Below are 23214 nucleotides of genomic sequence, written 5' to 3'. Positions count from 1 at the left end.
CATGGTAGCAGGATTAATTCTTTGCTAGCTGCTAGGTAGTTACTGGAGATCTCCTGAGATAACAACTGATCTCCAGACAACACAGATCAGTTAACCTGGAGAAAATGGCTCCTTTGGACGGTGGATTCTATGACATTGTACCCCATTGAAGTCCCCTTCCCCAAACCCCATCCTCCACCCTCAAAATTTCCAGGTATTTCCTAACTCAGAGCTCCCAACACTATTCACTGCCCAAATGTCCCAAGTCATGCTCCAAAGTGACAAAGTGGGGGGCAATACGGAAAGAGGTTAGGGGCACGTGTTGGGCCTGTCATTGCCTCCTGCATCAATGCCCTTGCCACCTGGAGTCCAGGGTGGGCTGCAGAAAAAGCATCTCCTGTGCTTGCTTTGTATCCCATATTAGTCCCTAATGGGACAATATAGGTCGATTCCCCACTCACCATTAGATGCGTGTTCGTCACTCCTAATATCCCAGTTTCCTGCAGCATTACCCACTACACCAGAGCCGAAAGCACTTTCAACCCGTTTCTGCTGCTCCTCCCACCCCTCAGCGCGCGTTATTTCAGAACCTGGAAGAAAGTAGGCCTTTTTAAACAACGCGCGCTGAATGTGGAGCAGTGGGGAATTTCGGGGGTGAATCAGGTTTCGTTTCTCCCGTCGCTGGTAGTGACGTGGAGCCTCCCATCCAATCCCGGCGCAGTTTAAAAATTAAACTTAGCCAGAATCCCCATGGATATGTGGTGACGTATTCCTCCCTCCTGATGTCCACCCACGTCTGCGCCTGCTCATGCAGACGTGGATCCGAAGTGCAAAACATTAAAAAACATTCCCGCCCCAGCACAACACAGCAGCCAGTCAGGAAGCCCCTGAGCGGATCGCACGGCAGATCCACGATCAGTGGGAAATTGAGCCTGGCTGCTGCATCACCTGGAGCAGGGGTCGTTTGGCTGCAGTGGGGACCATGAAACCGCGCTGAAAAGGTCCCGAATCAAGCCAAAGCGGTTTGTATCCACTTTCATTTTTCTAGTGGGAAATCGACCATAGAAAGAGCATGCTTGAGAGCAGCTCAAAGCTGAGATTGGTGATAATGGCTGAGAATAAAGACAGGCAAACCCCACTCATTCAGGTCTGGTTCCATGAGATGTTTATTGGAAGTAGTTTCCTATTCAAGCTACATCAAAAAGTATTTCCAGAGGATGGGAGGGGAAAGAAGGCTCATCAGCAATGGAACTCCCAGACTTTCTTCTAGCAGTGGCATATCTTGGGGGGCAGCGGGGAGGGGGGTATTGCGACTCAGACGCCACTTTCCTCGGTCACATGTGGGATGCATTTGGCTACCCCCTCCCCCGTGCCCCCACCACCCGCCTCCACTTGCCCACCACCTCACATGGCCCAAGATAGCCCAGCCCCACTGCCTGCCACCTTGCATGTCTGGACGCCTCACACAGTCCACACAGCCCAGGCTCGCATGCCCCCCCCCCGCCCCCTCTCCTCTGTTGGAAGTGAAGGACTTTACATTGTTTCCTGCCTCAGGGACTTATCAGTGAGTCAGATAGATAGAGGGGGTCAAGACTCTGGACACCTTTCTCTACCACTCTGACATTATCCCTTTGATTGCTACTCTCAGGGAACTTCCTTCCTTCCAGCTTCTTCTTCTCTCTCTACCATTCTCACACACACCTTCCACCTTCCACCATGTGTGCAGAGAGATACAGACAGCATCTCTCACCATCCAGCTATTCAGATTGGAATAGAGAACCTGTCTCTTCACTTTTCTATCCAGAATGGAGTTCACTAATAAAGACTCCTGTTAGTAGTAAGAAACTACGAATTGACTCTGAGTTTTCTTTGTTGCCAGTACACACTTGTATGCCTGGAGAAGCTCTGCTGTACTTTGCCTCCGTGCACTCTGCTTGTAAGGTAACGGTTTCTTTTACCAGAGAGAATTACCAACATCCTCTCCCCTTGCCCAGTCCCCAGCCAAACTCCTCCCACCCTGCCACATCCCTAGCCATAGGCAGGAAGAGTTTGGGGGCTGGGCACAGGAGGGAGAGAGAGAGGATGGGTGAAACTGGGCTGTTGAAGGTGGCAGGCCATGTGAAGCAGGGGGGAAATGGAGCCTTGTGGGCAGAGGCATGGGGGGGCAAAATGGCACCCAGTTCCACCCACCCCCGTGCGGTGACACCCCTGCGCCCCCCCCCCCACTTACCTTACTTACTCTCTCCTGCTTCTAAGTTCCCCTCTCCTGCAGCCTGGTGGGAACTACACTTCCCAGGAGCAAGGTCTTCTGGAACTAATGTAAGTGGGGAGGTGCAGGGGAGGTCACCACACTTGGGGTGGGGGAAGCCCATGTGACCCCAATGGTGACCACCCCGTTGGCACAACGCCACTGCTTGTGGGTGAGGGTACAGGGGGAAAGGCAGCTAAATGCACCCCCATGTGACCGAAGCAAGTGGCACCATACCCCCCCAGCAATGGGTGGGGGGAATTTGGGGAGCTGGACACCAGGGAGGCTTGACACCCGGGGCAAGCCCCAGGTGCTGTTTTGCAGTGATACACCATTGCTTCTAAGACTGTTTCTTACCCATCGATGCCTTGCAGGAGCCTGAAGTTGAGTTTTTCTTCTGGGTGAAGAGGCCTGCCTGCGTTGTCAATAAATACTAATTGAGAAGGTTTGCTCCTCTGGATCTGGAAAAGAAGAGTTAACTCAACAACAGGGAGCATTTGGTTGGGTGTGCTATCTCTAGCATACTGTTTTAGGGGAATCTGATGCTGTTAGAAGAAACATTCGGCCTCACAGGCCTCCCAGCAATACCTGGATCAGAAAAAGTCAGACATAAATGGCTAGGCATCTTGATGAGGATTTCTGTATAGAAGTGCAGGTGGGACTCTGAGCTCAAATTGAATTTAGATGATGTTTTCAGAGCCATGAATGTTATGAATGAATTTCCTCTCTTTTTTTCTTCTATAGCATTAAAATTCAGAAAACTGGAGAGACTTCAGAAATCTGCTAACCATAATAATTTAACCACAACACACAGGTTCTTAACATTGCTGTCCTAAACAATTACACTCTTCTAAGCCCAGCAGCTTCCGTCAAAGGATGTAACTGTTTCAGATGGCACTTATCTCTCCTACTAAAATCTCCTACTGTTGCTAGATTGTGACTCATCGAGTAAAGAATCTCCTATAGTATCTTTGCTTTATTCAAGCAAATGACATGGGTCACCACTGCTAGGAACATGTAGGAACCACATAAACATTCTAGGAGCTTTACTGAGAGAATGGCTTCCAGAATTTGGGGAGAAAATAGCAACATTGTGCTGCTATAACCCACATTAATGCCTCTTTTGGTATACTATGGGCATAATACTTTAACAGCATCTGGCTTCAAGCACATTTCCATAATGTGGTCAGTGTATGTCATTTCAGGGTGGGGGAAATGCAAACTGCCTTTTCATGATTCATGGAACCTTGGGGCCCCTCCGCACTGTAGGATTCAACCTTAGTTCGACGTAGGTCCGAGCCGGGTACTCCGCACAGCCGCATTGGACTCGTGTCTGTCTCGGCTCACCCCCCTCTCACCGTTAAATTTTTGAGCTCGACTGGGAGGTGCAACTTCCTGGTGAACTCAGGTTGCACTCAAGCCAAAGCCGGTGGAGTGCAAAATCTCCCTTGTCTCGACTCTGCCAGCCAGCCAATCACAGTGCAATATTTCCGGCCATGCGTAGAAAGGGAGACTCGTGGCGGCAGCAAGAAGCGCGCCTTTAAAAAAATCCTCCTACGTAGCTTCTACGTCGGTAAACAAAAAAAGGGACGCACACTCAAGTTTCCTGCCATAGAACGGCAGCCAATCGGGAATGAGGAGCGGAAGATGTGAGGAGGTAATCCCGCCCTCTGAACTTGGCTCTGGAGACATGAGTCAGCTGCTGTGCGGAGAAACGGAGGAGTCGAGCTCAGGTAATGATTTCCGCCGACACGAGTCAAACCTGAGTTGCCTTGTGTATGTGGAAAGGGCCTTAGTCAACTTCCACTGCCCTGTGCACCGGTGGTGCTGGCCTCAGAGATACACCACATTTTTCATGTATATCTCCATTATCCCCTATGGAGGGTTCTTTTAGGCAGCTTTTGGGGTTTTTTCTTTTGGGCTTCCCGCACTATGGGGGAGCCCTCTGGAGAGGGTGGCACTGCTCTCACCCACCCAATCTAGATTGGGCTATAAGGCTCTTTCAGTGAAGGATTGCTACTATGATTTGGGAAAAGGCAAAATCTAACATGATTTTCTGAAGGTTGATAAGACTCTCATTAGCAAATGATCGCTAGTACTACTAAGAGATTTTTTTTTAATTGTGTACTCTATATAACTGTTAAATGTGGATTGCAAATTGTTTATGACAATAATAGCAACTAGGTTAAGAAGATGCATAAACAAATTAATTCATGAAGACCAAACAGGAATTTTGCTGAAAAGATATATGAAAGATAATTTCCATTTTGTAATCAATGCACTCGAATTTGTTAAAATAAAGAAGAAAGGAGCGTTTTATATTTTTAGATGCAGAGAAAGCATTTGATAATATTTTCTGGACTCTTATATTAAGAACATTGGAAAACTTGAAATGTGGCCCAATATTTTTTAATTGGATGCAAAGTATGTATGCCATAAAATGTGTGAGGATACTGATAAACAGAGTTCTTACAGTGGAGCTGCAAACTGGAAAAGTAGCATGTCAAGGGTGAGAGTGGGCGAGAGGGCTTTTGAAGCCCTGGAGCAGTAGCAGCAAGGAGCTGCTGCTCTGGGGCAGGGATGGAATGTCCGACGACGAACCCTCCACCAATAAGGAAACAGGACTCATTAGACATTCCTTTATTATTGGCAAGATAGTTTCAAGATTAAGAAGAGAACTGAAAGCAACAGGAATATTAAGATAAATGACAGAATTTGAAAAAAGAAATTATACAACAAAATAACATTTGTTTGGAAGAATATGTAAGTTATTACTTCAATACCACACTGAGATGGAACAAATGAAAGAATGTATGGTGAAATGGATCTAACATTTTCAAGAAGAAATATCCTTTCAATAATGGGAATCATTATGGATGAAAAATATTAAATTTACAACTTGTTCAACTTTGAGAGAAAACAGGTATAAGATGCTTTACAGATGGTATATTACTCCAAAAGAAACCAGGAAGATGAATAAAAATTACAAAGGAACTTGTTGGAAGTGTCAAGAAGAAGAAGGATCATTTAATCACATGGGGTGGACATGGAAGAAATAGAATTTTTTTTGGAAAAGAAATACATGAAGAAATGTAAAAAATATCAAAAATCAAATTTTATATCAATGCAAAGAATGTTGCCAGTCAACAGGGAAAGGAAGGAGGTTATTTAAGCAGTATTAAGGTTAGAGGAAGATTTGATGGGCATAGATGGCCAGCTATGGGCGCTGAATATTTAAAAAAAAAGGGTTATCACCTTGGCAGATGCTGACTAAGAATAGGTTTAATGAAACATTGCTGCGTACGAACTTCCAAAAAACACAGAAACACCAAACAATAATTGAACTAACCACCAAAAGGGGTAAACACTCATTTTAAAAAGCCTGTCGCACTTGGAGCAAAGAACCAAAGAAAAGATTCTGCTTCTTGGCTTCACCTCTCTGACTGAGCCACCTGGTGGGAACTTTTGGTTTCACCTTGGCTTCTGTTTCGGACTTTCTTGGACAGACCATACTTCCTATCTGTTGTCAGAGCTGGCCATGGGTTGAAGTGGTGGGCCTAGACCTGCCCTTGCCTGATCAGTATACATGCTGAGTAGGAGATGTTACAGGGCTCAAAGAAATGATGTTTGAGCAATGACTGACATTAGCTAAACAACAGTGCTGCAGTCAGTTAGTTTAGAAGAATGTTTAGGATGTGCCTTGGAAGTATCTGCTGTTCCAGATAGATTTCACATTTGCCCTTTCCTTTTCTTCTCACCAAAAACACCTACTTAGAAATTTCACCTAGAAAGAAACATAATGAGAGCAGCACTGTATAAACAGGCTAATCTGTGAAAGGCTGAAGGTAGAAAAAGAACAAACACAATGATTGGGCACAGCATACCAAGATATGAACCAAGGCCAGCTCAGAAGGGTTTCGGCATTTCTCATGAAGCAGTTCTTGAACGCAGGATTCAGAAGGATCTGGCTGAAAGCCACAGCAGTATCGATCCAGGCGGTCATGAACCTGTGGGGGATGTGGCATATTCAAGAGGCATCAGAAAATTATTATACAAAACAATTACTCTTCATGTGTTCAGAATCAATATTCTGGGTGTCTAAGGACCAGACAAAACCTTATATCTACCACTGAATGCAGTCCCCCAATCAAACAAATAAGCCTTCCAAACCATTTCAGCTCAGGAAAACAGGGCAGATTATGAAGCCCCTTCTACCCATTCCTATGCCCCAGTCCCAAACTGGACCCCAGTGGTGCTTCAGAATATGACTGGCTAGCCACTCTGGTGGATATAACATCTAATTCAGATCCTAGTGACCAGTATGGATTACTCATTGGAGAGACTGGGATGGATTCTCTTCTACTACGTGAAGAATCTTCCATTGGATGAAAACTTTTTTCTAACTGATTTGACCAACTGAGTTTTCATGCAATTCAAATCTGAACATTCTGGAAAGACTGTACCAAAAGCAACTTGGGGGGGGGACCTCAGTGAGGCAGAGGAAACTCCAGAAGGTGGGCAGGTTGCACAACAATATTACATAGAATCCCCCTCCCAAAAAAATAAAAAAAATAAACCAACAACAACAAAACATGACTGCAGCTTGGCAGCTAGATCTGTGTGTGGGGGGGAAAAACCACACTGCTATCTTTGGTCAAACAGGCTTTATAGATTTTTTTAAAAGCACTTATAAAAACCTGGTCACCTGAAACAATGGTGGGACGAACATACAGATGCTGCCTCTGTCATGCCATTGGGCCTTCCCACCACACAATTCCTGCTCTTAGCCACTACGCCAGCAAAGTAGCAGGTTTCTTGGTTTGATTTCCTGAAATACGAAAGCACAGCTATTTCTCTAAGGAAAGCTGAGTTAATATTCTCACCATTTCAGCAGATGGCGTGTCAACAGAAAATCTAAATGTGTGAGAGTTGGCAGTCGTTAGACTATTTCTCTGCTTTCTCACCTTCTGGGATTGCCAGGGAAAATACTGACACATTCCAAAATATATCTAAGAGCCTTTATTACACAGTTGGTGGCATCAAAATGACTGCTCCTTCATCTCTGCTGTTTTTTAAGGTTGGATAGGATAGAGGTGAGAGCAGGGGGGGATCAGTGAAATACCACATGAGTAAAAATTCTGCATGAGTGGGTAAAATTCTGTGCCATTTAGCACGATCAGTATATGACTTAAGTAGAATCCTTGAGGAATTCAGCCTTTTAAATTTCTGGTCCTCATTATTCTACAGAAATCTTTGGACAGCAAACTCAATCTAAGGCTGTTTCTGCACTGCCCAATAACAGCGCTTTAGGGACCATAAAAACACCATCCCTGGGGTGCTGTTCACACAGCTGCCACTGCTGCAGCACAGCAGCGCCGTGGTCTCCCCCCCCCCAAAATAGCAAGAAAATGCTCCTTTCCTAGCTTGCTCAATGAGTGAGTTATTTGGAAAGCGGCATCTTCCTGCCAGCGCCATGCGAAGTGTACCGGAATGAGGGCACTGCTTTTAGGCGCTGCCGATTTGTTTACCTACCTTTTCTCCCTGCGAAGCTCCGGGGGACAGGATGGACACGCCCATGCTGCCCTCCAACCCCTGGGACTGTGCGAGAGGTCCCGAGGCTCCACTGGCATAATTTATGCCGGTGGTCAGCCGCTTCTTCTGCCCATGCAGAAATGACCTAACAAGGCATACAAATACATCTTCGGGCTTATTATCAGAACTATCCTAAACAGTTTTACTATCACCACTGAAGTCAATGGGTTTACAATGGTGTAACTGCTTGAACAAGAACTTCCTATCTATAGCACAAAAAAACAGTTTTGAACCCTGGAAAAAATTCCAAAGTAACATGAAATGTAACACAGGCATCTGCTGTTCTAAGATTTAAAAAACTGTAAAAGCCACTAAGAGAACACAAGCATTTAGGTGTGCTAAAAGTAATCATAATAGAATAGCTGTTGTAGCTATTGTCTTTGTAAAATGGAAGCCAGAAATACTGACATGAAGTATTCACTTTTCTAGAAGAAAAACTTATTCCTTGTTGCCTTCCAACACAGGATTTCCCATATATCCCTTCATCTCTACTATCCTAGGATTTACCAAAAATTGCATATTGAAATGCATACACACAGCAGAAACAATCTTTGTAAGTGGAATAATCTAGGAAAGAGATAAGAACCTTTCTCCAGTCTTATCAAATCCTTACTGCTAAATTTTAAGGCAACCCTGCTCCTTGATTGTCATATGTTTACTCTGAAACAAGCCCCATGAATGTCAAAGAGGCTCTTTCCTACATTTTTAGGACTGCCATTTTAACATTCCGACATCTAATGTATCACTTTGCATCTACAGAATGGCTCCTAGAATAATTTCCACATGTAATTTTATATAATCCTCCCTCCAATGCAGCTTATGCTCAAGTTATGGATGAATCTAGGGGTGTACCTATTTTTTTTCATTATTTTCCAGGTTTTGCTTTAATAGTCCCAGAAATTTTCAAAGAACCCCCCAAAAGCCAAATCCCCATATTGGCTGGCGGGGGGGGGGGGGTGGTTGGAAAATGTTCAGGTCTATTAAACCTAAACCTGACATATTCCTGCGGCCTCCAGGCTCACATGGAGCTGGGAGGCAGCAGTATTGGTGGCAGGTCAAAGTGGATCCCATATCATACCAAATACATTTGCTACAATATGGGACCTGCTTTTTGGCTTCCCTTAACTGCCACCTTTGAGGAGGGGGCAAAAGTTTTTTTCCAGTTTGGCTTTTGCTGTATGTATACCAGTAGATGATACCATCAGTTAGACCCTGGACAGCTACAGTTCACAGTATTCTCTTCAAACAGATTAAAATTGAACTTTTTAATGGTGTGCACCCATAGAAATACTTCCAGGAGCCAATCCAAGGATAGCGAACACAGCTAGCACTCTTCAAAAGTGGCTCTTTGTAATTTGCCTTACTTGCTTAATACTACATTTTTCATGCATGTAGGCATTTTTAATTAAAAGGCAGTTAATACATTTCATAAACAACAAGATAAAACAACTTGCATTATTGTTCATTGGTTTTAAAAATATGTTTTTTCACCATACTGCACACAAGCATGCAGGAGCAGCAGTAAAATCTCAAACGGAAACCAGCTTTTTAAGTTGTCAGATGTTTTAGATCAAGTGCTGGAAACAGCCTCTGCTCAATCAACTTTTATGACCATGCAATAAGAACATAAGAACATAAGAACAAGCCAGCTGGATCAGACCAAAGTCCATCTAGTCCAGCTCTCTGCTACTCGCAGTGGCCCACCAGGTGCCCACCAGGTGCCTTGGGGAGCTCACATGTAGGATGTGAAAGCAATGGCCTTCTGCTGCCGCTGCTCCCGAGCACCTGGACTGTTAAGGCATTTGCAATCTCAGATCAAGGAGGATCAAGATTGGTAGCCATAAATTGACTTCTCCTCCATAAATCTGTCCAAACTCTTTTTAAAGCTATCCAGGTTAGTGTCCATCACCACCTCCTGTGGCAGCATATTCCAAACACCAATCACACGTTGCGTGAAGAAGTGTTTCCTTTTATTAGTCCTAATTCTTCCCCCCAGCATTTTCAATGGATGCACCCTGGTTCTAGTATTGCGAGAAAGAGAGACAAATGTCTCTCTGTCAACATTTTCTACCCCATGCATAATTTTGTAGACTTCAATCATATCCCCCCCTCAGCCGCCTCCTCTCCAAACTAAAGAGTCTTAGAGGATCAAAAGATCACAGCCATAAACTTTCTTCTGTCTGTCATGGAAATTTCAACTATGCAAGTACCAGCTGCAGGAATGAAACTGGTCACCTGACACAAAAGTAAAACCAGACGTCGTCATTAGGTTGCATACTGACTGGATACGCCAATAGAATCAGAGAGGGCTGTGTTGGGATTTTGCAAGTATCTGTCACAGTCATAAAAGGGTTAACAGCTTGTATGTAAACAAGTTGCTGAAGTCACTGTTTATGACCTGGTCTATCGATTAGCTATTGGTCAGTCAGATAGCCATTGCTTACATGTTAGTGAGCACATACATCTGAAGTTATAAAGTTAACTCTGTTTCTTTGTTTGAGCAGACATGACACCAGAGAGGAGACACGAGGTAGATGACGTCACGTGAGATAGCAGATAGGTAGCAAGATGTAATGAAACATACAATAATGAAGATGTGTAACAGGAAAGAAAGGGTTTCTTATTTTATCTCCATGTAACCCTCCCTAATAGTTAGTAAACTCACTTACAAAAAAGCAACTGAGCATCTGTTTCTTCTGTTCTACTCTACTAATACACACACCCACCCCAACAGGCTGCAATACTTAAAAGCTAACTGAGGGTCTTCACTATCTCGTCTAATGCCTTTCCTGGTAGTCTAAACCCTTATTCATAGGAAGAGCTGTTTGCAGAGTGACTGGAATTATATCAGTGAATCAAGCTAGTGTTTTTTCTTTAAAATGTACAGTAGCACTTCTCTGTGAGATCTGGGGAGTTTTATGATGAATTTCAATCGGTGTTACTGGCCTTTGGGACGCACTATGTAACAGCCATATATTATGGAAGCTTCAAATAATATAGTTCTGGGGATGGCCTATAATAACATTTAATAATGGAAAAGCTATCTCATCTCTGTGGAATTTAATTTCTAAACTGTTATGTAAAATGGTTGATTCTCAACATGAACAAACCACTTGGAGGATTGATTCATACAGTCAAAATGTTCTCCATCAAATTTATCCAGAGCCATCTGGAATCACATGACCACATGGAGGCTGTAATGTCACCCAATTTATCTTAAATACTGTGAAAGCAATTTCTGAGATGGTGGCAAGTTTTGTTCTGGCATATCATTGAAAATGGCTGCTGGGTGTGATGGGCTATCAGGGGCATATCTACGGGAAATGGTGCCCAGGGCAAGCTGTATAATTGCACCCCACCCCAAACATCCGACATGCACTTCTGTTTTTCCATTTCATACTCAGAACAACCTTGCAGTGTAGCTGTGTATCTCCAAATTATATGTCTGGGTGCAACAGGGTTACCAATTCTGGGTTGGGAAAGGCTGGGAGATTGGGGGTGGAGTCTAGGATTTGCTGAGGGGCATTATGCTGTAGAATCTACTCTGCAGCTGCCATGGCCTCTTTAGCCTGGAGAAAAGCTTTAACTCCACACTCCACCTGGAGAGTGGCAACCCTATCAATAAGCCAAAGAATCGGGTCAGGCAAGGCAAGGCCACGCCAGATCTTGGCTCAGTGCAGGGCCAGAAAGAGGTGCATAGCTTCCAGCAGCTTGTTGACCTTTGCACACCATATGCCTCCTGTTCCAGCCTCCTGGGGTGCTTTCAACTCTCCTTGCAATTCAGTGAGTCACAAAGCACAAACTGCTACCCCCACCAGTGGCTGCTGGGAAATGTATTTTCTCCCATCCATTCCTGAAGAGGGCTTCTTTGCAGGAAGAATTTGGCAGAATGCACAGCAGGCTACACCAGTCCTGCCTACACATCAGCCCAGCAAGAGTGAATGTGGGGGGCCAGGCCTGTTGAAGAGGCAGCCCCAATTCTACCTAGTGGGGCTCCCAGGATCATGGCCCCCACCTGTCCCACTTGCAAGATTGGAATTGCAGGGCTGGTTTCACTTGCATGAGGATCTGGGGCCCCAAGAGAGGAGAGAGAGGTAACCCTAACTCCAGATGGGCACTGAGCAGTCAACCTAGAGAAGATGTCACAAAACCTGCTCCCTAGCCCAGTGCGGAATGGCAGCAGCCGCAGCTTTGCTGAGGAAAGTGTTGCTAAAGTAGGAGGAGAATGGACAACTGCATGCAGGAATGCCCTTAGTACCAGGTGAGCCTAAGAGGCAGCAACTGAGTCTCTCCTCCACTGCCTCTCTCCGGAAAGAGCCTCGGATTTGTGCAGTGTGAAAGCTGCCTGCTCCCAGCTCTAATTTGTTCCCTTCCAACATTCACAAAAAGGGGGCAGCTGGTTACCAGCCTGGGTTCATGCAGTGAAGACGCGGACTGATATGCCAGCTAGAAACGCTTTCTTTTCAGTTCAAGAAATGCGTGCAAGCAGCAGCTCTTGAGCCCCAGACAATGATACTATTAAGAGACTGAGCAAAAGAAGGAAGAGCTGGTTGGAGAGCAAGATGACAGAGGCAGCCTCGCTTTCCTGCATGGAGACCCTTTAACATCTTAGCCCAGATTGAAAGACAAACTTTCATCAGCTGGGGCTGAAGAACAGTCCTATTAATATACAGTTACAGAGAATGAGAGAGAACACTGCAGCTCAGGATGTGAGTGAGAGTTTTCCTGCATGTAATAGACCTGTGGACACCTGGAGACTCTCTCCCCAGGCTACCTAACAACTCCGGCAACTGCAAGATGGGCTGGAATCAACCCTGCCTCCTTGCCTGCCTTTCTCTTGGCCTCCTCCTGGCCTGAACCCTTGGCAACAAAGGATGCCTGGGAGGGCACCCTGGAACTTGAGCACTGGTGACCAAGTGGCTCCCCACAGATTTTTCTGGGAGGTGTGGGTGGGCTCTGGGCTGCCTGGTACCCCCCCCCCAAACAGCACCTGGGGCTTCTGTTCTCCTGCACCCTCACCTAGATACACCACTGTGTGGGCAGTACCTATGGCCAGTCTGGTTCTCATAGAGATTTTTCCATCTGAGCTTGTGCAAGGTGGGGGATGATCATATGGGTTAAATACAGACAAGCATGCATTGAACTGACCTCCATAAGATTAGTTAGACTAAATCCTTCTCATTGCACCTTCTTGGTCTAGTCTATCTAAAGGCCTTTTGCAAACTGGGACAGTGGTTGTAATTCCATTCCGACACACTTGTACATTTCCTTTGTCTATGCTCACATGCCCCTTAGCTTCAACATATAGTCCATTCCTTTTACAGTGTTATGTATATTTCTATGCCAAATGGACCTAGAAGAGTGTGAGATTACTGAGAATGGCACCAGCAAAATCCTGGAAAGGAATAAAATGCTCAGAAAGGGAAATCTGACACCACTGACTCAAAATGTGAATTTCTGAACTGCACAATTTAATGTTCTTTTGGAACTGCACATGTTGGGTATAGCTGCATATTGTTAAAAGTCCTGCCCTTCTCTGCCACTTTATCTAGTTTTCAAGCCTCTACTTGTCTTCTTCCTGGTCCTCCCAAGATCCTAACACAATGATTGATTGTTCCTTGAGAATAGGAGCACAGCAGCGAAGCCTTAGAAGACCCCCTGACCAGCCCCTGTAATCGCTGGATTCATTAATTCCTGTGAATATTGGCTCCTTCCGCACATGCAGAATAATGCACTTTCAAACTGCTTTCAATGCTCTTTGAAGCTGTGCGGAACAGCAAAATCCACTTGCAAACAGTTGTGAAAGTGGTTTGAAAACGCATTATTCTGCGTGTGCGGAAGGGGCCCTAATTTAAATTAGGAGAATACAGATTTTTATGATAGGAAAAGGGAAATTTTTCTTGTATACATTTCATTTCCAACTGGTGCAAAACAGGAATGTGAAGGGTGCTGTGTGGTTTCCGGGCTGTATGGCCGTGTTCTAGCAGCATTCTCTCCTGACGTTTCGCCTGCATCTGTGGCTGGCATCATGCAGGCGAAACGTCAGGAGAGAATGCTGCTAGAACACGGCCATACAGCCCGGAAACCACACAGCACCCAAGTGATTCCGGCCGTGAAAGCCTTTGACAATACAAGGAATGAGAAGGTTTCCCAAACAAGGATTTTAATTTTTGAAGTCTGAGAACAACCCCCTCTTTCCCATTACAATCTATTTTTGACACACCCCTAGTTTCACAACTGGCTTTTGACACAACTGGCAGCTGGCTGGCTGGGCAAGGGCTGCTGTTATCAAGAAAAGATTTTGCTTGTGTTCCTTTTGCTGATATTTGTTACCAAAATGATATGGGACTTACTAACTGATGTGTTGGGTTGAGTTTTAAGGATTTGTTAACCAACTGCATGGAAACATTTTCATTTAGGCATTGTATCTGAGTGTTAAACAACAAAATGTCTCCTATATTGTCAAAGGCATTCACACTTTTAGTCCACTGACTGTTGTGGGATTTCTGAGATATGTAGCTGTGGTCTGGTAGTTTTTGCTCCTAATGTTTTGCCCACGTTATGACTGGTATCTTCAGAGGTATGTCATGGTAAGGTGTGTTTCTCTCTATGGCACATCTCACCATGACACACCTGTGAAGATGCCAGCCATAGAAGTGGGCAGAACATTAGAAGCAAAAACTTCCAGACCACAGCCACACAGCCCAGAAAACCCACAGCCAAAATGTCCCCTATTTATACTTTTAAAAACATCTTGGACAAACCTTTTTTTTACATCAAAACAGCTGACTTATAGTGACCTTTCAAGACTTGAGAGATAGTTTGCCAATGCCTGTCTCCATGTCAAGACCCTCGTATTCCTATCCAAATACTTTCCAGGGTCAAGGCTGAGAGTGTGTGATGGCCCCGGTTACCCAACAAGCTTCCATGGCACAAGTGGGAATTTAAACCTGAGATTCCCAGATCTTAGTGTGATGCTTTAAGCACTATATCATGTTGGCTCTCTGGCCAAACCTATTCCTCTCTTTTCTATTTCTTCTCTTGTTATTGTTTACTGGGGAATAGAGGGGAAATCAAGAAGAAAAGGGGGATTTGTGGAACCCCTTCTACCTGTAGAAGAAAGTCAAAGAGCGCCAACTTGGACCATTCTGAATGATGGACAGTTAGACATGGGACTTTCCCAAGAGAAGTTCTGGAACCTTCCATACCACACCGTTGCCTCAGTAACTCCTGATATTGCTCCCACCCAAGAGCAAAGGAGTTCTGATCATTGTTGGAATCATTCAGGTGCTGTATATCAGGCGCCCACCATACAATGGGCCTAGTTTCCCCACTAGTATATTTGTAGGGCAGCAGGTGACTGTTAAACTTCCTGGCCACCATAGGCAGGCTCCGATGCAGTCCTAACACTCTGTCCAAGTGAAAAGCCAGAACTTCATAGAGATCACTGGACCTTTTGATTAAACCACACAGCCCATCCAAACAGTGCCGTTTTAGGTCATGTGAAAAGGCATCTCGGTTGGATGAAAGGGCAACTCTGAGTATTTGCCCATGGGCAGGGATTCTGGCTTTGTTTACAACTGCAGTATTAGCGAGAAACTTCATCTTCTGCACATCATCCAACGTAAACCAAGGCAAGATCTTCTCACCAAACCTCAGTCCACCCTCATGTTTTTTAGGAAGACCTCTGTCTTGTGGCTGTATGCACCATTCCGATTTCTGTAGCTCCTTGGTTCCTCTGGCCCAAAAATGCCTTTCTGGTGTATGAGAGGGAGTATTATCCATCATTCCAAGAGTGCCTGTCATGTTCTGGAAGAACTGCCTGTCTGAGATAATAGCCTTGATTAAACTGGAGGATTGGTGTTTAGTGCCAGCTGTCTGCACATCTGGTTTGCACTGCTCCTGTGGTACAGCTAGAAGGTTTGCAGGATTGTTCTTTGGATATAAAATAGCTCCACGCTTTCCATCATTGCGTGAAAGGGAGGTGGGGGCCTTCTGTGGTTTCCACTCTTTCTCCTTCTTTGTGTCAGGATGGAAGTGACGATCATTCCCTGCATTTTTGAATGAACCATCAAGCTCCCTTTTCTTTCTGTGCAAAGTGTTGGGGAGATAGCTTTGGTGCTGTAGTCCTATTCTCTGTTCAGCACTTTTCCCCGCAAGATTTTGTTTATGAATCTGCATCTTGTACTTTCTCTTTGCTTGCAATGTTTTTTGTCTGCCCTGGTTGTTGGGCTTGCTGTTCTGCTTACAAGCAGAGTCGGAACATGATGGGCTTTGCTTTTGCTGAGGATTGGGTCCTTTCCTGTGGCTGAAGCGCCATGGTTGCTGGGCAACAGAAGTAGTCAGGCTCATCCACAGATCCTTGGGCTGGACAGTCTTGTCATCCATAGGCAGATACTGGGTATTCGACCGCTTGAAGCTGCTCAGAGATGCTGGAGAGTAATTAGTAAGAGCAATCACAGACAAGGCAAGCAAGAAGCAGCATCCTGCAACAGGTGATCTCTTCAGCCTCATTCTGTACCACCATCTCCAGGCCTGTGGAATTAGAAGGGAAGCTTTATTCACCAGGGTATGGTATGGGTAGCCTTGCTAATATAAATAATGTCAACCCAGAGTTTGTTGTTACATGTGAACTTTATCTAAACATCTGAGGGTACTTCTGACTTCAGAATTATATGGACATTTCCATATAATTCTGAAGTCAGAAGCACCCTCAGATGTTTAGAGAAAGTTCACATATAACAACAAACTCTGGGTTGACATTACTGGAATGAAGGAAGAACTAATGAGTAGGAAAGCTCCCTATCTCTCCCCTCACACCTGGCTCAGAAATTAATCATTTCTACAGTTTGTGGCAAACCACAATTTGAAATTTTTGTCAGGCCACAAAAAGATTTCAAACCAAGATTAAACCATGGTTTGGGATCATGGTTTAGAGAGAACAGAAAGAGTTATCGTTTGTGGTTCCAAACTTAATTACAAACCATGAAACAACGTGTGCAGATCTCTTTGCCTGAAGAGCTTCCACTTTCTATTTTGATTTTCTCTTTCTATTCCAACTCCCTCAGATGTATTCTAGTGCTGCCAGACCATCACCTGGCACCCCAGGAACACTAGAGGCAGGGTAAATGAAAACCTGGACATTAAGTCAGTGTGTCAGGCAACGCTTTGGAATTCAAATCCAAAAAGAAGATCAGAACAGCTGACTCACAATAAAAAGAAGAATCTGATCAACATCTGCATAACTGGTACAAAAAAGGAAAAAATGTAACAGTGATGTGCTTATTTATTGAAGACATTGTTAAGAGGGGTTAATTCTCATATATGTAAGTGTCATTATTATGTGAGTGTTGTTATTTATTATTTAATAGTTTAAGGGGATATTTTTTGTTTGGTTTGCATGTTTTTGTTTTGTATATTTTTTAAAAAAAATCTTCCTTTTTTGCGCCAGTTATGCAGATGTTTGGGGAATTCCAGAGCATTCAATATAAAAAGAGCAAACTATCTGATCAACATCTGCATAACTGGCATAAAAAAGGAAGGAAAAAATGTAAAAGTTTTATACAAAGAAAAAAGTTTTTGATATTGTGAATTACAGACAGAAATAAAATAGATAAATATCATAGAGTTTGGAGGAAGTTCCAGAGCATTGCCTGGTGGGCTAATGTCACACAGCAGCTTCAGGGAATGGTTTTTGAAAAATAAAGGAGAGCCCAAACAGACTGAGAACACCACCATGGGGAGAAGAAGGGCTCTTGCTTTTCCCTGCCAGCTGTTTTCCCAGATGGAAACAGCACTGGGTGAGTTATTCCCTCATTTTTACTGTACCACATGGAGCAGCGACAAGGGGAAATAACTCCCTCCCCCAGTGCTGTTTCTACATAGAAAAATGGCTTAGTAGGAGGCCTTCCCCCCCCCCCATGGTGGTGGTCTCAGCCCATTTGGGCTTTCCTTTGTTATTTTTAAGCCATTCCCTGCAACTGTTGTGAGGCTTCAGAGTACTTAAGTTGGATCTGGGGAATTTGGACCCAACTTCCTAAAAATTCAAACATGTCATTTAACCCTATGTGAAAATATGCCAGTAGTAACAGCGAGAAAAACAGACAGCCACTGCTGGAAGATAGTTGAAGCACTAGCATGAGGTGGGGTTACAGAAATGCTGCCCTATAGGAAGGCCTCTGTGCTTTTACCTGTGCTCTCACCTCCAAACCAAACTAAGCAGGAAAGAATAACAGGAGGAGGAGAAGCAGTTTGAATTTATTCCGTTTTTCCCAACTGTAATGAGGCTCAAAGTGGCTTACAATAACCTTCCCTTCCTCTTCCCACAAAATGCATCTTACTTGTAAGGCAGGTGGGGCTGAGAGAATTCAGAGAGAACTGTGACTAGCCCAAGGTCACTCAGAAGTAGTGGTGGGATTCAGCAGGTTTGCACTACTTCAGCCGGATTCAAGCCACAGAAGCTGGCGAAACGTTAGGAACAAGATCCACCAGACCACAGCCACACAGCCTGGAAAACCCACCAGAACCAGTTGAATCCAGCCGTGAAAGCCTTCGACAGTTGTTAAATTATTTGAATCCCACCACCGGAATCAGTTATTAAATTATTTGAATTCCACCACTGCTCAGAAGGCTTCATGTGTAGGAGTGGGGAAACAAATCCAGTTCACCAGATTATAGTCCACCACTCATGTAAAGGAGCGGGGAATCAAACCCAGTTCTCCAGATTACAGACCATCGCTCTTCACCGCTACACCGCACTGGCTCTCTTGCAATACCTGCAAATGCAATCACATGTACTTGGGTTTGAGTTCAGCAAAACACATCACTCTTCTTCCAAGCATTGCTAGAACTTGAAGGTACAGCACAAATGCCATTTAGGGTTGTTATATGTGCCTGATGCCTTAAAGGCAATTGTGAAGGGCTGAAATTTCCACAAATAAATCTTTCGACAATGTCAGACAAGCTGACCTGATTGTCAGAGAGACAGACCACTGCTTTAACCCCACAGTGAATATCTTAGAAACAAGTCATAAAAGAATGCCCTGGCCAAAAAGTATGTCTATATTACTACTTCTGTAACCATGCACAAAAACATCCCTGAAGCATATCGTTGTCCTGCAATGGGAAGCCAGCAGGGAAATACAAACAAACAGAACCCTGGTTTCATATCTCTGTAGGTATATAGACCTTCACGCACTCTGGGTTACTCTCACAAAATAATTCTTTATGTAAGCAGCAGGCAAAGAAAACAAGAACTCCCAGCATTAAGGAGCTTGGCTAATAATACCACTTTGCAATTTGATAGCGGTTCAGTGTTTAAAACATTTGATATACATTATCTCAGTAATCCTCACAACAAAGAGTTGATAATTACGGTTGCCAACCTGCAGGTGTCACCTGGAGATCTCCTGCTATTATAATTGATCTCCAGACATCAGTTCCCTTGAAGAAAATGGCTATTTTGGAGGGTGGATTCTATCGCATTATGCCCAATTGAGGTCCCTCTTCTCCCCAAATCCCAGGCTCCACTCTCAAAATCCCCAGGTATTTCCTAACCAAGATTTGGCAACCCTACAAATAATGAATCCAAAGGATTGTGTGTGTGGGTCCTTACAACCACTGTATTGCAGAGGACGGCTGCATCTGGAAGCTACCAGCTCAACTTGAAGCCATCTAATCACCTGACCTGGATAGCCTGTGTTAGTCCCATCAGACCTTGGAAGCGAAGCACAGTTGGCCCTGTTAGTACTTGGATGTGGGACCACCAAGCAAGTCTGAGGTCATTATGCAAGCAATAACAAACTGTTTATTTGTTGTCTTGAAAACTCTACATGATTATCATAAGTTGGCTGTCACTTGAAGGAATTTTCCATCACACCCAACAATGAGTGATAGTAGAGGCAACATTTGAAACACAGATTTGCTGGTTCACAGCTTTATGTCTTGACTGCTGCATTGATTCTTTCTGGCTTTACAGCCAACAACAGCCTTTAACGAAGCAATGACATACAAACCATTCCAGTGTATCATCTGGCAATAAATGAAAGACACAGATGGACTTGAGATGACCCGAACACAGACAGCCACTCAACTTTGTGGAGTCTTGGACGTTGGCTTTGCCCCCATTCATTTGTGGGAAGAAGATATTTTATGTGGTTATTCAGCAGCACCAATAAGTGTATCTTTGGTAAACATGAGCCTTGCCTAACATAACTTCCTTGTAAATTCTTGTAGGAGAACCACTAACAGGCACATGTTTTCGCTTCTTATTGAGTCATGGAACCAGATTCTCCTGCTTGCAGTATTATTCTGCAAACTATTGGCCATGGGAGTTTCATTTCTGAAGCAGGAGAAATTTCTTCCTCACTTTAACCTGCAGTCCACTTTATGTTTTATTTCTGGAAGGAACAGCCATCTTTTCAAAACCCTTTATTTTGCAGTCCATATAAGGTGGCCATCTGACAAAAAAAGGACAACATTTGAATTTGCTTGCTTATATTCATAGATGTGAAGTTACACATAATCACTAATTTAAATAGAAATACAGCTCACTACAGTGCCAGAATTCAGCTCCTTCAATGACACCCTGCCACTCACAGGTTTATTAAAACTTCTTCAGCACACTGAAGTTTTGCAAATTTTACTGGGATGAATGCAGAGCCCAAGCATTTTAGAGGACAGGACTCAAAAAACAGGACATCTGACCAGCCTGAGCTCAGGGAATGAAGTGGCATCAAATTAACTTCCAAAGGGAGAGAGTCCTTCAGTCTTCCATTTGGGCCATTTTTTCTGACTTGAAACATTCTGGAGGGACTCTGGGGGCTTCATTGGTACCTATGTTTCTGCAACAAGGAAAATAATACTCCACGAGGCCATTTCAGGCCCAGAAAATGGTGTGAGAAGCATCCGAATAAGGACTACACACACTTCAGCCACACAGATTCTCCCAGGATGTATCTGCTGACCTAACCCAGGACAGACCCAAGAGAGATGTACCATGGGATTAAGGTCTTATGCTGACTTCTGCCAAAAGCCAAATTAAGTTTTGTGGGCTGGTGGCAATTTTGGAAGGCCTTGGAATGCAACAGGCTTGCCGCAAGCACACACAGGTTAACCTGAAGCCATGTTGAAATCTGAACGTAGGGTTCTGTGGTCTTTTAAAAAATACTCCAGTGTTTCAGGGCTAGACATTTCAAATGAGCAGACTGCAACCTTATTCACACATTGTATAGTTTTGTGTTTCTTGTTCTCACTATCTTGGCCTAAGTACTGAATTGTTGCCTACCAATAACTAATACAACACATTGCTCAAGCAGACATCAGAAATCTCAGCATGATATTCTAGAACTTTCTGTGTTGTCTTTAGTAAAGTCACATTATGTCGCAAGTTTGGAGATTCAGAATCTAGCAAGTCCACCAGTATGAAATCCTGCCCTATCTCAGTATCTCTCTCATTTTTCTTCTCCATCTGTACCTTTTTCTCCTGTAGGTCCCTCCTTAATATAATACATTATATCCATGACTTCTGCTTTAAACTAAAGCTTCGCATCATGAAAAAACACATCCAACATAAATTATGAACAAGGCCTGTGCCAAAAATCTGCTATTAATTTCCTTGTCTGCTCCTCTGCTGGCCTCCTTAGAGGTATGGACATTCTTTTCTTTAAACACACCACCCAAGCATTTGCTTATTGCATCCAGGATGGGGAGCGGACAGCTCTCTCAAATATGCCCCTCTTTTCCCTGGTAAGTTCTGTGGCTTTTTCTTCTTTGTGTGCATTGGTTACTAGACAAAAGAAGGACAGGAATCAGGGCCAGTTACTTACAAGTAAATCCACTGGCAGAAAAGGGAGAAGGTTCTGGAAAGGGTGGGACCAGCACTGGAAGTAGAGTTGCCAACTCCAACTAGGAAAATTCCTGGAGATTTTTGGGGGTGATGCCTGTGGAGGGGGGCACCTGGAAATTAATTTCAGGGGCAGCCCAATCCAAAGGGGTGGTGGTGGTGATAGAGAAGCAGCTGGGAACAATGCCACAACAGCACACCAAAGGGGTTTCAGGTGGCGCGGAAGGTGGGAAAGCAGAAAAAAAAAACCTGGCTCCTTGAAAAATCTCATAGGGAACACCAACTTACATCACACTTTTTGGTGGTGTAAGTCGGCTGCCAGCGTAGGGGATGCTTCCCAGGCTGAAAGTCCTTTGGAACACCAATGGAACGGCAGCACAGGAGCAACAGTGTGGAAGGCCACTTCCTGGTTCCTGTGTCACAGCACACCAGTGCCAGGGTAAGTCTCTCTGCACCAGCATCTATGACACTATGCCCAGTGCCAGTGGCATAGCATCAGTGCAACCCTTCTGTTGGTTCCAATGTGGCTTCAGCCCTCCACCCCTCCTTTGAATGGCACAGTTAGAATCAATGAACTGTCCTCTGAAGTTGCTATTATCTCCACGGAAACTGATGTCTATAGTCTGGAGATCAGTTGTAATTCAACAAGAACTGACTGGCGGGTGGTAGCCTGCTTATCTGCAAGTAAACGTGCTCACCTTTCATATCCACACACAAGGATCCTTTTTCACCAAATCAGACAACTTTTATGATTCATCCTCTGTTTTGCAAAGCAATGGGGAAGGTGGTGGGGGTTGGGGGGTGCTAAACAGATAGAAGAACCTGAACACATTATAAAAATCTGGGGTATTTCCACCCAGAATCAGAACCATTAAAAAGCTAACAATTTCTAATCCTCAAGATTAGAAAGACATGTTTTAAAATAACATGTGCACAAATACACAAACACATGCAATTTTGAAAGCCATATATATACACACACACAAATGTGTGAGCGTGTAACTGAGAGCCAGAACATTTTAAAAAATAAACCTGCTCAACAAAAAACCTCAATATAAATAAACCCCCTCATTAATTAAATTCCACTGACTTCTGAAGAATGGAAGTGCACACAAAAGAAACAGCTCATATGACCTATATATTCTTTATATGATCTCCTTATCTGGCAAAACAGAATGTGTCCTACATAGGCCATTTATGCACTTGTGGTCTGCCCTGCAGTGAGCATATATTATTTTCGGGTCAGATTCTCAGTTTTACACTTATGGTGGGAAAGTGAAGGGACTCAGTACGTATTTGGCTTTCTTTGGGTTTTCTCCCCTCTTTCTGCCTTCCTCCCCCCATACAACAACAGTTTCTCCCACTTTTCCAGGACTGAAAAGGTTGATTTTTTTCCCACACATCGAGGGTCTACCACTGCAGAGAGAGACCCTGAAATTGAGAAAACTTCAATGATCTGGCAAATTAATACTAAGCCACAGGCAGCATCAACAACAACAAAGGCAACAGGCAACCTCCCCAGAGAGAACAAGGAAGTGGTGGGTTGGCAAAA

At 44.1% G+C, this 23214-nt stretch overlaps 1 protein-coding gene across 1 annotated transcript in view; it reads right to left on the bottom strand.

The window, feature by feature from the left end:
- GASK1A (golgi associated kinase 1A) overlaps positions 1-23214 on the bottom strand; it is a 35819-nt gene that overhangs the window by 1596 nt on the left and 11009 nt on the right. The window contains exons 2-4 of the mRNA XM_048511465.1: positions 14930-16354; positions 6112-6234; positions 2585-2688 (exon numbers count right to left, since the gene is read on the bottom strand). Of these exons, the coding sequence (XP_048367422.1) occupies positions 2585-2688; positions 6112-6234; positions 14930-16354 (1652 nt within the window). The remainder of the gene's footprint in view (positions 1-2584; positions 2689-6111; positions 6235-14929; positions 16355-23214) is intronic.

The sequence above is a fragment of the Sphaerodactylus townsendi genome, linkage group LG11, assembly GCF_021028975.2.
Source record: "Sphaerodactylus townsendi isolate TG3544 linkage group LG11, MPM_Stown_v2.3, whole genome shotgun sequence".
Classification (NCBI taxonomy): Eukaryota; Metazoa; Chordata; class Lepidosauria; order Squamata; family Sphaerodactylidae; genus Sphaerodactylus; species Sphaerodactylus townsendi.
This window is presented reverse-complemented; position numbering and strand designations above follow the sequence as displayed.